Source organism: Malus sylvestris, chromosome 6, assembly GCF_916048215.2.
Source record: "Malus sylvestris chromosome 6, drMalSylv7.2, whole genome shotgun sequence".
In the NCBI taxonomy this organism is placed as follows: Eukaryota; Viridiplantae; Streptophyta; class Magnoliopsida; order Rosales; family Rosaceae; genus Malus; species Malus sylvestris.
The window spans coordinates 15792804-15808681 of NC_062265.1; the positions used below are offsets into that span (position 1 = coordinate 15792804).

The following is a 15878-nucleotide window of genomic DNA, read 5'->3' on the forward strand; positions in this document are numbered from 1 at the left end:
TCTATCTCCACCACCTATTTCCTTTTTCATACTTGCGAATAGTAACGTACACCATGACCTGCCTTTCTTGTTTTTTTCTTTTTTTATCATTTCCTTTTGGATGGTGCCTGTCAATCACTTATTTTCTTTGCTTTCGGTGGCTGGTCACCATTTGAAAACCTCTTTTTTTTTTTTTTTTTTTTTTTTCTTTTCTTTTCTTTATATATATGGTGCTTTGTAGGGATGGAACTCGACGGACGGTGAGCTGCAGTCGAGGCTTCATGACCGGCTAGTCGTTTGACGGCGGTTTATTGAAGTTCTTCGATGTTGTTTGTCACGGACGGAGAGAAGGCCTTTGGGTGTGAGTTGACAAACTTTGGTTTTGTCAATCTCATTCACAGGCAGCAGCCATGGCGGAGGTGCAGAAGCAGCTGGAGCTTGAGGTAGAATGCAAGGCATTGAGCTTCACTACCGGCTAGTCGTTTGACGGCGGTTTATTGAAGTTCTTTGTCGTTGTATGGGCTAACAGTCAAGACCTTGTCTGATTCCAAGATTATTGCTTTCATCCAGTTAATTTTCCTCCCCTTTACTGATTTGTCATACCCGTCAATGAAATCAAACGAGCTATTGAATTCATTGGGCAGATTGAGAAGTGAAAAGTCAGCGAAAGCAAATCTGCCTTGGTAAGCAATGTTGTGAATGCAAACGGCTACTTTGGCGGTCTTGTATATGCCTTTAGGCTTGTATATGGCTTTCAGGTAGCATGGAAGCAGGGCGGTGTGCCAATCGTTGGCAATGAAAACAACTTCTTCCCCATATGGTCCAGAAAAATATTTGCTGCTGTTAAGGTTCAGAACTCTTGGTGCTACTAGAGCTGCCTGGTATAGAAGGCTAAAACTACGTTGATTGTCCTTGAAATCGACTCCAGCGACCGGACCATCAATTTTGGATGCAGTTTTCCCCTATACCCTCTCGAGAAACAATGGGTGATCCACGAAAACACAATCAACTCCTCGTTTGTAGCAGTGAAAAAAAAAAATCGAACTGTTTCGGTTTTATCTCCCACTTTAAGCTCAACTGTGACTTCTGTACCCCATGCATCCTTGTACTGATCATAACGCGGAGAAATCGTCATCACTCGATGCCCATTTGCAGCCATAGCCGGTGGGGGGCCTCCAAGAACATCACCAAGTCCACCAGTTTTACTCCATGGACCAACCTCAGTTCCCAGAAACACTAAATTCATCCCACTTCCACAAACAATGACTCCTGAAGTCTTCCTAGTGCTGTTGACGGTTTTGCCCCCCAAATGCGTATCTCCTGAAGTAGATAGCACTTCAAACACACCATCACCAACCTCAAGTACTGAAACATCGAAAGTACCACCTCTAAGGTCAAATACCAAGATAGTTTCATTGTTCTTCCTGTCAAAGCCGTATGCTAAAGAAGCAGCAGTAGGTTCATTTATAATCCTAAGAACTTCCAAACCAGCAATACGGCCGGCATCTTTTGTAGCAGTTCTTTGAGAGTCATTAAAGTAAGCAGGCACAGTGATCACTGCTTTACCAACTTTATCATTCAAAAACTTTGAAGCATCATCCACAAGCTTCCTCAACACCTGAGCTGAAATTTCTTCAGTGGCGAACTGCTTGCCGATAGCAGGGCAGTCGATCTTGACATTCCCATTCGCATCCCTTACGACCTTGTACGAGACCTGCTTCGACTCCTCGTCCACCTCAGACATCCTCCTCCCAATGAACCTCTTCACGGAGAAGAAGGTGTTCTCAGGGTTCACAACGGCCTGTCGTTTGGCAATCTGGCCCACAAGCCTATCCCCGTTCTTCGTATACGCCACCACGGACGAAGTAGTTCTCTGGCCCTCGGCGTTGGTGACGATGGTGGAGCTGTGGATGATGTCCTTTATGATCCCGTCTATCCATGCCGTGGCGGCAGAGGAGGTCGATTGGAGGGCGGCGAAATTGAAGAAGCGTGGTGGAATCTAGGGTTAGGACTCACGGAGTGCAGTGGAGGTGACGATAGCATCCTCAGCAACAGTGATGGAGGTGACCTCCACCTTAGCATAACGTGGGCTGCTGGAGGTAGGGTTGGGTTGGGAAAAATGGGGAAAATTGGAACTGGAAAATAGGTACTTTGAGGGTGTTGGGTTCGAAGGAGGGGAAGGTAGGGACGGAGATGGTGGTTGAATTGTCAGCAGCGAAGAAGATTCCTGCGGCAGAAATGGCCGATCTGGGCGAAGAAGAAGATGACGACGTGGGTTGATTCGAATTGGGAAAGTGGGTTTTGGTCTGAATGTTGAAAACAGGGGTGAAGTGGGTAATGAGGGAGAAGATGAGAGCAGTCTCCGCTACATGGTTCTGATTGTTGCGGTGGTGAGTGTGAGGCCGAATTTAGGTGGAGAGCTCGGAAAGTTCGAGGAGCTTGGGCCTGGATGGAAACGCGTGGAGCTTGGGCCTGGGTGGCCTCCTTTTGAGGGCTGATGGATATACATACATATATATATATATATGTATGTATGTATATGTATATAAAAGAAATCTTTTTTTTTTCTTTTTTTTTTATTATTATTTATATATACATATATTATTTTTTTTTAAATACATAAATTTTTTTTTTATTTTTTATTTTTAGATACATAGTAATCACATATGTATTTTTTTTTTCTTGTAATGAAATTGACTTTCATTAATAAAACATTTTTTTTTTAAATTTTATTTTGATGTGACTGAACTCGAAATTTAATGTTTGAGCTGCCTACGTACCCCTCCAAGGAAAAGATCAAGTCAAAACGTAGTTCAGATGCATTTTTTTTCTGATGATTTTGCCGTACACAGTTTATGCTCTTGCGGGCCAGGAGCTTTGGCTGTCGCCTTTTAGGGGTAGTAGCGCTTCAAGAATCTTCCATTGATAGGGCCAATCTTCAAGCCGTCTTCTGCCATGATTAAGTAGGCGCCGTTGGTGTAAACCTCTTGTATTACGTATGGTCCATCCCACTTTGATGTGAACTTGCTTTTCGTCTTATGAGTTGTGATGATAGGCCTACGCAATGCGAGGACGAGATCTCCAGTTTGGAAAGACCTTGGGCGGACCTTCTTGTTGAATGCCTTGGATAGCCGTGGTTGGTAGCATTCCAAGTGTTGTTGAGCTTCGAGCTTTCTTTCGTCGAGTGCTTCCAACTCTTGAAGGCGCAACTTTGCATTCTCCTTCTCAGTCAAGCCTTCTTGTATAGCCATTCTCAGTGAGGGGATTTGACTTTCGAGCGGTAGAACAGATTCCACGCCATATACAAGAGAATAAGGCGTAGCTTGGGTAGGAGTCCTATGTGTCGTCCGATATGCCCAAAGTGCTTCGCTTATTCTTTCGTGCCAGTCTCTCTTTGTTCGGCCGATCACTTTCTTTAAGAGATTGCACAATGTTTTGTTGAATGCTTCTGCAAGACCGTTGGCCGGGCCATGATACATGGAAGACTTATGCTGCTTGAACTTGTATTTCTCACATAACTCATCCACGAGTCGGTTGGAGAATTACTTTCCGTTGTCAGTGATGATGTAGCGAGGCACCCCATATCGGTGGATGATGTGCTCCTTGATGAAACGGACGACAGTTTCCTTCTTTACTTCCCTTAGAGGTATGGCTTCAGCCCACTTGGAGAAGTAATCTGTTGCAGCTAGGATGTAAGCTTCTCCTGCAGATGATTTTGGAGTAATTGGTCCTACGACGTCCAATCCCCATGCATCGAATGGCCATGAAGCAGCTGTAGGGTGTAATGGCTCAGGTGGTTGGTGTATGAAGTTTGCATGGAATTGGCAGGCTTGGCACATTTTGGCATATTCCAAGCATTCCTTCACCATGCTTGGCCAGTAGTAGCCCATTCTTTTGAGCTGGAAATGTAGCTTTGGTCCAGATTGATGCGCCCCGCATACGCATGAGTGTGCTTCTTCCATGGCTTGATTAACTTCTTCCTCACCTAGGCATCTCAGAAGTACTCATTCGAAAGAGCGTCGGTAGAGTGTTTCTTTGTAATAGAGGAAGCGATGTGCTCGTCGACGTATTTCGGAGCGGTGTCTAGGATCATCTGGCAGTTTTCCATGCTCTAAGTAATCGATCAACGGTTGTCTCCACTCTTCAACATCGACTGGAAGTACTGAGATGACATTTCTATCATCTAGTAGCATTTCAGTGACGAGAGGGATCACCCATCTTTGGCAGACTGGCACGTCTGCAGCTTCATCTTCTCCTAATGTCATGCTTGAGGCTAGGTTGGCAAGAGCGTCTGCCATTTGATTTTCTTTTCTTGGCACATGCTCTAGTGTCACAGTTTCAAACTCTTGTAGCAGTTGAGTTGCCAGCCGAAAGTATGGGATGAGATCATCTTTCTTCACCTCATATTCAGTTAAGAGTTGATTGATTATGATCTTGGAGTCGCCAAATATCTCAAGAGCTGTGATTCCCATATTGATCGCCATTTGGAGTCCGATGATCAGTGCTTGGTACTCAGCGACATTGTTGGAGCATAATTCGCTTAGTTGAAAGGAATAAGGTAATATATGCCTTTGTGGCGACATGAATACTACTCCTGCCCCCGCTCCGTCTGCTCGTGCAGATCCGTCGAAGAACATCGTCCATGTCGGGAAGATGTCGATGTAGAACACTTCCTCATCAGGCAAGTCGTCTGAGATTTTCCAATCAGCTGGGATTGGGTGATCGGCAAGAAAGTCTGCCAGCGCTTGTCCCTTTACAACTTTAGCTAGGACGTAGATGATCTCATATTGGTTAAGAAGCAACGCCCATTTAGCGAGTCGCCCTGTCAAGACGGGTTTGGACATGACGTATTTGACCGGGTCAGCTTTTGCAACCAAGTGGATGGTGTACGCATGCATGTAATGCCTGAGTTTCTGGATGGCGAACACCAAGGCAAGGCACATCTTTTCTATTGGGGAGTAGTTCAACTCGGCGCCTGTGAGGGTTCGGCTGAGGTAGTAAAGCGCTCCTTCTTTCTGGGATTCATTCTCTTGCGCCAAGAGTGCTCCAACTGAACTTTCTTGAGCGGCGATGTACAATATGAGTGGTTTCCCGGGCACAGGCGCCCCCAAGACAGGTGGACTTGACAAATACTTTTTTATGCTTTCAAAAGCATTGTGGCATGCTTCGTCCCATACAAACGGAACATCCTTCTTCATGAGTCGGCTGAACGGTTGACAACGCCCTGCAAGGTTAGAGATGAAGCGTCTGATGAAGGCTAGCCGTCTTTGTAGACTTTTCAGCTCGTACAGGTTTCTTAGCTCAGGCATACTTTGAATGGCCTTGATTTTTGATTGGTCAACTTCAATACCACGGTGCTTGACAATGAAGCCGAGGAACTTTCCAGAGGAGACGCCAAACGCACATTTTAACGGGTTCATCTTGAGGTTGTATTTTCGCAGCCTTTCGAACACTACTCGCAAATCCTTCAAGTGATCTGATCTTTTCTTTGTTTTGACCACCACATCGTCCACATAACATTCTACGTTCTTGTGTAGCATGTCATTGAAGATTTTCTGCATTGCGCGTTGATATGTAGCTCCAGCATTCTTTAGACCAAAGGGCATCACCTTGTAACAGTAGATACCTTTTGGAATGCGGAATGCTGTTAGTTCCTCGTCTTCGAGAGCCATATGAATTTGATTGTATCCAGAAGAGCCGTCCATGAATGACAGTGCCTCGTGGCCAGTGGTTGCGTCCACCATGATTTCAATGATTGGCAAGGGGAAGTCGTCATTCGGACAAGCGTCGTTGAGGTCCCGAAAGTCTACGCAAACACGTATTTGTCCAGATTTCTTGAGGACTATGACGATGTTGGAGATCCACTTGGGGTATTGCACCTCTCGAATGAATCCTGCTTTGATTAGCTTGTCAATCTCTGCCTCGATTTGTGGAATGAGCTCGGATCGATATCGCCTTTGAGTTTGCTTTATTGGTCGTGTTCCAGGCTTGACTGCAAGATGATGCACAACGATGACAGGGTCAAGGCGGGGCATTTCTTTGTAAGTCCAGGCAAAGATGTCTTTGTACTCTGATAGCAGTTGGTAGTACTCCTCTATCTCGTCTGCTCTTAGCAGTGCACTTACAAAGATAGGTTTTTGCTCCTCTTCTGTGCCCAAGTTGAGCTCCTTGAGATCGTCAACTGTGGCTTGCCCCCCATCTTCAAGTTGTGGTGGTGCAGCAGTGACATCTTCTTCAGGGGTCTCGTCTTCTTTGCCTTCTTGGATCGTGATGTGGAAGACATTTTGGACTTCCTCTTTAGTGTCGTCTTCTTGGGTTTGTTGGTATGCAGATTGTCCAGTATGGATGATGGTGCGCCTTCTTACTATCAGTGGTCCATTTGCATCAACCTCCAAGATTGCTTGACGCTTCATCCTTGAAGGAATCGAGCTTCGAATATCGCCTTTTCCTGCTAGCCTGTCGAGCTTTTCTTCCTTGGACGTTGTTTCCCTATTTCCAGAAAACTTCATGTTGTCTTCAAGTCTTTCCAAAGCTGATTGACGAGGAGGAGAGCTAGCCGTGTTGCTTTGCTTATTAGGTTTTGACAACCTTTAAAAAATAGAGCTTCGGGAGGTTGGCCTGTTAAGCCTCTTGAAGACGGAGGTTCGGTTTTGACCACCAATGTGATCAAGGGCTGACGTTCTGGGTCTTGAACGATTCATCCTATCGAAGACTGGCGTTCGAGGGGTGGATTTAGGCTCCTCTTGATCTTGTTCAATGCTCACACTAATGTGTTGAGTGCTAGCATTTTTCGCTTTGCTTGAAATCTTCACAGGTGCATTTGGTGTGAAGCCAAGTCCAGCTTTGTTGTTGTTAACTCCGTAACCATGCTTCTTCAACTTCTTTTGAGTCTCGGTGAGGTCACGTTCTTTATTGTTGACTGTGTTTCAAACCTTTTTTCCGGGATTCGAAGAAGAAGCGAAGTCGTACCCAGCTTTTGACATGAGTTTGTAGGCGTTCGGATCAAAACCTTCTTCAGTCCTCTTGGTTGGGAGAAAACTTGGTTCCGCTTTCTTTGGTAGAGCTTTTACGAAGCCTTGTGGTAATCTTGCAACCTTAGCATTGCTTAGCTGTGTCAGAGGTAGAACTGCATTCGTCTTGAGCAACTTTACATTATCCACGTACCGTTGTGCATCGGCTTTGCTTGCTTCAGTTTCGAATGGGGATTGACCATTCTTTCTTCTTGACATCGGGATGTATCGGAAAACGGGTGTGTTTAGTACATTTGAGGGCGTCCTACTGCCTTTGGTTATTGCAGGTTTAGCAAGCTCATCATCGTTCTTGCTTAAAGACGACATGGCTTCTTCTTCTTGCTTCTTGGGCATGGCTTGCCACTCCTGCTTTTTAGGTGTTGCTTTGCCCGTGGATTTGATCTCTTTTGGAAGAGCTTCGAGCACCATGTCTTCATCCATGTAGAACTTGGCGTCTGCAAAATGGGATTCGGCTTCGGTGAATGGTTTGGTGTCACCATAGATCACCTTCACTCCTTCTCGGTAGAATTTCAAGCAATGGTGAAGGGTGGACGGTACTACTCCATTTGCATGGATCCAAGGCCTTCCTAAAAGCAAGCCGTAGGAAGTTCTTGCATCAATCACGTGGAATATCGTGCTTGACTTGAGTTCACCAATAGTCATCTCCACTCGGATCATGCCCATCGCTTTTTGTCCTCCTTGATTAAAACCTTGGATTAATAAACGACTTAAGGACAGTTCATCCGCCTTGATGCCGATTGTAGTCATTGTTGACTTTGGCATGATGTTTATGGCTGATCCACCATCCACAAGCATGCGATTGACTTTGTGCTCCCTTACGTACCCAGAGACGAAGAGAGGACGGTTGTGAGGCTTGGATCCTAGCAGCAAGTCTTCGTCGGTGAAATGGATTGTGTCCTCGATGGCACAGCATGTGGCATATTCATGTGACTGAAGCTTGAAGCCTTCGTTCTTGCTTTCTTGCACCTCATGGTCATTGGGACTTTCCAAGACCGCTGCTAATGCTATTCGCATCTTCTTTGGTAATCGTAGCGCTTCCTCAATGCTAAAGTGTGTTGGCAGACCTTCTTCGAGCGTGAGAATTTTTTCTCCCTCAGTGGTGATATCTTTGCATTTTAAAGGTTCTTCTATTTCTACTTCGACCATGTGGCATGCAGCGATAGTGCACCGTTGGAAGAAGTCATTCGGGAAGTACTCGTACAATGAGACGGGAATGCGTGGCTCTTGCTCCATAGGTTCCCCAGCATACATTGGCTTATCAACTTTTACGTTTCTTTTGGGCTTCCTACTGTTGTGGCGATGGTGCTTTCTCACTTGTTCCACCTTTTGTCTTATGGCTTGTGGTTTTGGTTTCCTTGTTTTTTTGTAGGTCACCAATGTCCATCCTTCTTCATCATCGGCATGTGCATCTTGTTCGTTTGTCCCCGGTGATGGTTGCGCATAAGGTATCGTGTAACTTGAACATTGATAGGAATGGTCAAGTGCTACTTGGAGAGGCACGGGATCGAAAGATCCAAATGCAATTGTAGTAGTATGTGGCGCGGCCGTGTCTTCGAGGTCGAGCTCGATTCACCCTTGTTGTGCTAGCTTCATGATGAGCTCTTTGAGGACGAAGCATTTACCCACAGGATGGCTTACGATTCGATGGTACTTGCAATATTTAGGATCGTTTATGCGATTCATTTCTTCAGGCTGCTTGCATTCGGGTAGCTCAATTACCTTCTTTTCTAGCAAGTCGTCTAACATTGCATCCATGTCTGAGTCAGGAAAAGGGTATACCTTCTGCTCCAATTCCCTCAAGGTGCTTTTGTACCTTTCTTGGGTGCGAGGAGGCTCACTTTTCTTTATCTCCTTTGCTTTGGTGTTGGAGGAGATCTTGATAGGCGCGGAGGCGGTCTTGACGGGCGCAGTGCTGACGGTGAACGCTTCCTTAGGGGGTTTCTTCCCAATCTTGTCTACATTTGGGGAGAACACCTTATCCTTCTTGAAGTCGGTGATCGGCTCTTTCTTCCCGTGATGGGCAATACTTAGCTCCATGTCGTGGGCACGGGTGGCTAACTCTTCAAATGTCCGTGGTTTAATGCCTTGAAGGATATAGTGTAACCCCCATTGCATGCCTTGGACGCACATCTCGATCGAAGAGATCTCCGAAAGCCTGTCCTTGCAGTCGAGGCTCAGATTGCGCCATCGGTTGATGTAGTCCACGACTGGCTCATCCTTCCATTGCTTCGTGCTTGTCAGCTCTAGCATGCTCACGGTGCGGCAGGTGCTGTAGAAGCGATTGAGGAATTCCCTTTCCAACTGTTCCCAGCTGTTGATGGATTCGGGCTCCAGGTCTGTGTACCACTCAAAGGCGTTTCCTTTTAACGAGCGCACAAACTGCTTGGCGAGGTAATCTCCTTCCGTCCCTGCATTATTGCAGGTTTCGACGAAATGTGCGACATGTTGCTTCGGGTTTCCTTTTCCATCAAACTGCATGAACTTTGGTGGTTGATAACCCCTTGGCATCTTTAGGGTATCAATCTTCTTGGAGTAGGGCTTTGAGTAGAACGATGAGGTATGTGAGCTCCCTTCGTACTGCGTCTTGATGGTGTTGGATATCATCTCTTGCAGCTGTTGGATAGAAAGAGATCCCATGAGTGCCGCTGCTTGGCCTGGCTCCGGCTTCACATCGATTTTCTCCACCGGAGGCTCTTCATCCTCATCGTTTTCCTTCTTTACTGAACCATCCCCTTGCTCGATTTTCACGTCGGGCTTTACATCTAGTTGGTTGACGAGTGCGGCGATTTGCTGGTCTTTTTCTTCCACAATCCATGTTAGCCTTGCAATTGCTTCATTCATATGAGCCAGCTGTTCATCGATTGAAGTCGCTCCAGTAGTCATGACTTGCATGGCTGAGTTGCCACTTGTGTAGGCATCGGAAAGCATGAAACCAGAGTACTTCCTTGGGCTTTCCTTCCTTGGCGCCTTTAGCGAAGCCAGGGTGATCACAGGTTCATGCCTCAGGTGCTCTTGTTCCTTCGGCGAAGTTGATGCAGAGGTGGAAGATGCGGCAGAAAGAGCTTTTGCCTACGGTGATAACGTTCTTGTTCCTTGCATTGGCTGCGAGAACAACTTGAGCTTTCTTTGATGCCATTTGTGCTTTTTGCTGATTCAAAGATAGAGATGAGAGGTAGAGATGGTCCCACTGGGCGTGCCAAATTTGTAAACACGGAAATTCCTGCGATGAATGAGACAAGAACACGTGTACAAAATAATATTTGTATTGATGATTTAGGGGTTACAATCTCTTCTACAAATTTAGCCTCTGATTCTATCTTTGCAATGGATGGATTTGATGTTGTTGGTCCAAAGGGCCGTCGGGGCTTGATCTTGGAATGAACAGTTGTGCAAATTTGTTGACGTCGTGGATCCAAAGGGCCGTCGGGGCTTAATCTAGGGATGAACGAGTGATGAACGATGGACACTTTCTTCAAAGGCCGTCGGGGCTTGATCTTGAATTGATGGAAGTTCTTCAAGGGCCGTTGGGGCTTGATCTTGAAGGTTGAGTTGACGAAGAACGAAGAGGGCTTTCTTGATTCTTCGGGATTTGCTTAGGAGCTTTGGAGTTTCAAAGCTTCAAGGTTTTGGTGTGAGGTGAATTGGTTATGAATTGGTGTCCAAAATGAATGCCTTGGCCTCCTATTTATAGAAATCCAAAACTTGATTTTTTGGATTTAAATAATTAGATGAAATAAATCATTTCTGCCAGGTGTTGACACGTGTCCTGTTTGATGACTTTTCCGATTTATTTTGATTTTTTGTTTAGTCACATGCTATGTGTAAAATTTATGTGACACATAAACATTGAAATTTTAATTATTGATCAACATTTATTTTACCGAAATTTCGATGTCTACAGTCACCCTTCACCCTCCATTGCAAGACAGGCATACATAACCCTTCTTCTTCTTCGAGAATGCCTTTCCAACAAACCCTCTTGAGTCACTCGGTGTTCCTTATTCCTTGGGGTACCTCTGCAAACAACTCATCGAAAGCAAAAGTATTTCATAACATGAAGGTTGAAAGCAAGAGTATCTCATATCAGGTTTTCTCCCTGTCTTTCTCCTTGTCATTATTTTGGGACAAGGAGAAAGAGAGCAATTAGCTAGCACTTGGTATCAATCTTCCAATCTGGAATCGACTGCCTGGAACCCCATCCTGATTGCTTACCTAGCCTTGCTCTCGAGTACTTATCTTCATCATCTTATGCTTCCTCTTCGTCTACCACATCTGCCTGGGGAACAGATAAGGGAAGTGAAAATGATACCTCGAAGCATGTGGAGACAATTTGCCAATTCATCCTCAGCTAGGGACAAGGAGAAAGAAAGCAAGAGGTGGGCACTTGGAAAAATTGAAGAAAGAAACAGACCAACACTTCTACCTCGTGCCTGCCTGCCGTGCAGAAGAAACAAGTAGAGAAGAATGCAGACTGCACAATCAAATCAACCCAGCAGAAGGAGTTTGATTTGAAACCAAGGAACTCTCATATTCCTCACTCAGAATTCCAAACCAGTTTGAGATCAAAGCTGTGGAACGACAACAAGATCATCTATCTCCAAAACCAGATTTACGTTCTTAAACTCTACTCTGTCTGGTTTTTACTTTACCATACTTGTCATGTTTATTCGTTGGTTGTTCGTTTGCTTGTTTTTGTGTGAGTTTATGCTTGAAACATTAAGGACAATGTTTGATTTAAGTGTGTGGGGGGGGGGGGTAACCAAGTTGTTTTGCATGAAATTCGTAGGAGTTTATCACCCATCACTTCTAGTGTTGTTCCTTGCTGTTTTTAAGTGTTTTTAAACTGTTTTGCTGTGTTTTAGTGTGTTTTGACATAAAAATCTGAAAATCTCATAAAAATTTGAAAAAATGTTTTGAAAAACCCAAAAAGAGTTGTTTTTGTGTGTTTATTTGTGTCTTAGGGTACCTTCCAACACAATGATGATGATTTGGTTTTTAATTACATGACTGTTAAAGAGAGTTATAAACATGGATGAAAATTTGATTTCCTCTTTGGTGTATGCTTGGTTGTGGTTATAATTTATGAATTCACATGCAATCATAGAGGAAAAATCAGTTTTTGTAACATGCTTGAAGGAAGGAACTCAAATGAACGCTACAACCTTGTGAGACTTGAGCCTAAACGTTTATTTGGAGAGTTAATAATCTGTGCATCATTGTTTTCTAAAGTCGTTGCATGATTTCATTATTCTTTGCTTGGTTGCTACTTAGAAGGTGTTTCATCATTTAGTTCCAAATGCTAGAACTCATGCCTATTTCATTCAAAGCATGCTATTGATTTGCATAACACATATTCAAGATGAAGTTGTGTAGTAACCACCAAAGCCAAATTGCCATGCCCCTATTTCATTATGTGTTTAAGTTTAACCCCGTTGAGCTTTGTTAAGCCTATGTTCTTTGTTAACCCACACTATCCTTACCTAGCCTAGTTTTAGGACCATCCATACCCTTGTTCTTGAAGCATAGTAAAGCATGACCTAAAATGAACTCCTCTTTGATCAATGTATTGCATGCAGAAAGCAAGTGTGGGGGGAAGTGATTCTTCTGTGTGCGTGTGCCAAAGTCCTTAATAAGGCATGGGTAGAGAAAAGAAAAAAAAAGAAAAAAAAAGAATGGAAAAGAGCTCTAAAAGTGTTGTTTATTAAAAAAGGGTCCAAAGCATTGAATTCGACCCTAAGTCTTGCATGAATCTTCCCTTTGTGTTTAAAAGTTGGTTTTTGCATTCTAAAGTGAATTCCAAGTGTCGATTTCATTACTTTGCTTGCTATTGCTTGAAGAACGTTTGTTATCCCTATCCTTTCTTTGTTAGTCATTATCCCCAAGCCCCATTACAACCCTTAACTTCATCTTGAGTGTTATTTGTTTCAATTTGTGGAGTTTGAATTTGGTATGAGCATATGGTGTCACTGGTTCTCGCATCTAAGTAGTAGCATACCATTCATGAGATCATATCTAAACATGCTTATTAACTCCAGAAATTGCTTTCTTTGTTATAACATATGTGAGTACTAGTCTTCCATGTTTACATCAATCTTCTCACATATAACTAGTGTAGGGTGTGTAGTCAGAAAATGTGTGTGAAAATAGAGAGTATCTAGTAAGGAATTGAGGGAATTCTCTAAGGCATGTTACTACATTCAAAATATTGTTTTAATTGATTAAATGTGAGCTAGTGAATGGTGACTATGATTAAGTATGCTCGAGGGTAAGGATTGCTTAAATCTATGTAAGTGGTGATCTTTGGCATGTCATGTTTCATTGAAAATCCCTGAGGCAAATGTTGGAAGGTCTAGGTTATGTTTTGTTTGTTTCGTTTGTTTTGTTTTGCTTGAGGACTAGCAAAAGCTAAGTGTGGGGGAATTTGATAGGAGCATATTTATGCAACATAGTTAGCTTGTTTCTTGGCATTTACTTAGTTTAATTCTAGTTATTTTAGTCCTTTAAGCTATTTTCGTGTGTTTGTAGGTTCAAATAACAAAGTTAGCAACAAAGTGCTATTTGGAGCATTTTGGAGCATTTTTGGGCCAAGATTGGATAGTGCAAGCGTGGAGACATGAGGATGGACGTTTTTGAAGATTTGAAGGCTAGAAATCAGCATGTTTGTGTGCAAGTGTGTTAACCTAAAATTACCAAACATCCATCCACTACACCCATTACATCCACTTATTACCAAACATTCACCCACTACACCCATTACATCCACTCATTACCACAACATACACCACTAACACCTTAATTAGATAGTAGTCCTCTCCCTAGCCTATAAATACATTCACCCTTCACCATAACAAGAGGAGAGGGGGAAAAAGATCCATCAAAAGACACTACATTCACATCTCACAACTTCTTACACTTACACTTTCATTCCTTGGCCGAGAGAACACAATCCACCCATCCACCCTTCACCATAACTCACCTATATCCATCCACCACCATAATTTACCACTCATCCATAAAACCACACCTTGTGCCGCAACAAAGAGAAGAAGGAGGACCCTTGGATGTGCTTGCCATTCAAGTTGGATCGTTGGACCGTTTTTAGGTGTTTTCATTCTTTGCTTTCAATATCTAAATTTGTTTATCTTTGCTTTGTGAGTATGAGGAGCTAAACCCCCCTTAGCTAGGGGGAATTCAAAGCCATGAACATACTTGCAATATGAATTGATTACCTTCAGTTGTGATTTCATAAGTTGTGAATTCAATTTGTTTAACTGCTTGATTAATGACTTATTCGTGTATGTTTATTAAGAGTGCACACTTAGTTTGCATGCATGAATATGATGCTAGAGTATAAGGGAGTTTCACCAAATAGTTACAAACTTATATTCACAAGTAGTGGAGGTCGCTTATAAACGATCGAGTTAAATGAATGCTTGGCAGGAGTTTCATGCTCATCATAGTAATGAATGCCTCGTCAATACTTATAGTTTTCATAATGCTTAATGATCTTTGATTGTATCTTTACTGTGCTGTTCACGTAAAGGACTTTTGAAGAATGCTTGAATTGTTGTATGCGCTTTCCCATCCAATTCAATAACTTAAGGAGAACTTGAAGGTTAATTTAAGCGGACTTAATTAACCTGGGGTGTTGAGTTTCATGATTTATCGAAAGAACAACTGAAAATTGGTTTATGTGCAAGTGTGTCATGTGTGGAGAAGAACCCTCTAGCTAGCCCATCATCCATAGTTTACCCAAATTCGTCCAAAATCTGTTTTAGTTTACAATCTGTTTGTTTTGTTTTCAAATTTGTCAAAATCAAATCCCCCTTTACTTTAAAGTGTTTTATTAGTCAAAATCTGTTTTGATTTGTGTTTTTAAGTGTCTTGAGTCAAGTTAGAACCTAATTTCGTCCAAAACCATCCCTAGAGTCAGTTTAAAGTCTAATTCATTGTTTTAAGCTGTTTGGAGTCTTTTAAACTAGTTTTGAGTCTTTTTAGTTTGTATTGCATCTTTTGAGTCTAGTTTGGTGTTTCAAACTTAATTTTACGTTTTTAAGTCAGTTCCAAGTGTTTTAGCAATCCCTCCTAATCCCCGGCCTAGAACGATCCCTACTTACATTCTTTACTACAATTGACAACAAGAGGGTTTAATTTGTGTGTTAAGATAATTTTCGCATCAATGGATATAGGCGAGTTATGGTGAAGGGTGGATGGGTGGATTGTGTTCTCCCGGCCAAGGAATGAAAGTGTAAATGTATGGAGTTGTGAGATGTGAATGTAGTGTCTTTTGATGGATGTTTTCTCCTCTCCCTTGTTATGGTGAAGGATGGATGTATTTATAGGCTAGGGAGAGGACCACCATCTAATTAAGGTGGTAGTGGTGTATGTTGTGGTAATGAGTGGATGTAATGGGTGTAGTGGATGGATGTTTGGTAATGAGTGGATTTAATGGGTGTAGGGGATGAGTGTTTGGTAATGAGTGGATGTAATGGGTGTAGTGGATGAGTGTTTGGTAATGAGTGGATGTAATGGGTGTAGTGGGTTGATGTTTGGTAATGAGTGGATGTAATGGGTGTAGTGGGTGGATGTTTGGTAATGAGTGGATGTAATGAGTGTAGTGGATTGGTGTTTGGTAATGAGTCGATGTAATGGGTGTAGTGGATGGATGTTTGGTAATGAGTGGATGTAATAGGTGTAGTGGATAGATGTTTGGAGTTGTAGGTCAACACACTTGCACACACACATGCTGATTTCTAGCCTTCAAATCTTCAAAAACGTCCATCCTCGTGTCTCCATGCTTGCACTATCCAATCTTGGCCCAAAAATGCTCCAAAATGCTCTAAATAGCACTTTGTTGCTAACTTTATT

The 15878-nt window shown here is 43.1% G+C and overlaps 1 protein-coding gene across 1 annotated transcript in view; it reads right to left on the reverse strand.

Moving 5' to 3' along the window:
* Positions 1 to 202: 202 nt before the first annotated feature.
* LOC126625466 (uncharacterized) overlaps positions 203 to 15878 on the reverse strand; it is a 90754-nt gene continuing 75078 nt past the window's right edge. Inside the window, exons 2-3 of the mRNA XM_050294557.1 lie at positions 5859 to 6343; positions 203 to 1978 (exon numbers count right to left, since the gene is read on the reverse strand). Coding sequence (XP_050150514.1) covers positions 848 to 1978; positions 5859 to 6343 — 1616 coding nt within the window. The 3' untranslated portion in view covers positions 203 to 847. The remainder of the gene's footprint in view (positions 1979 to 5858; positions 6344 to 15878) is intronic.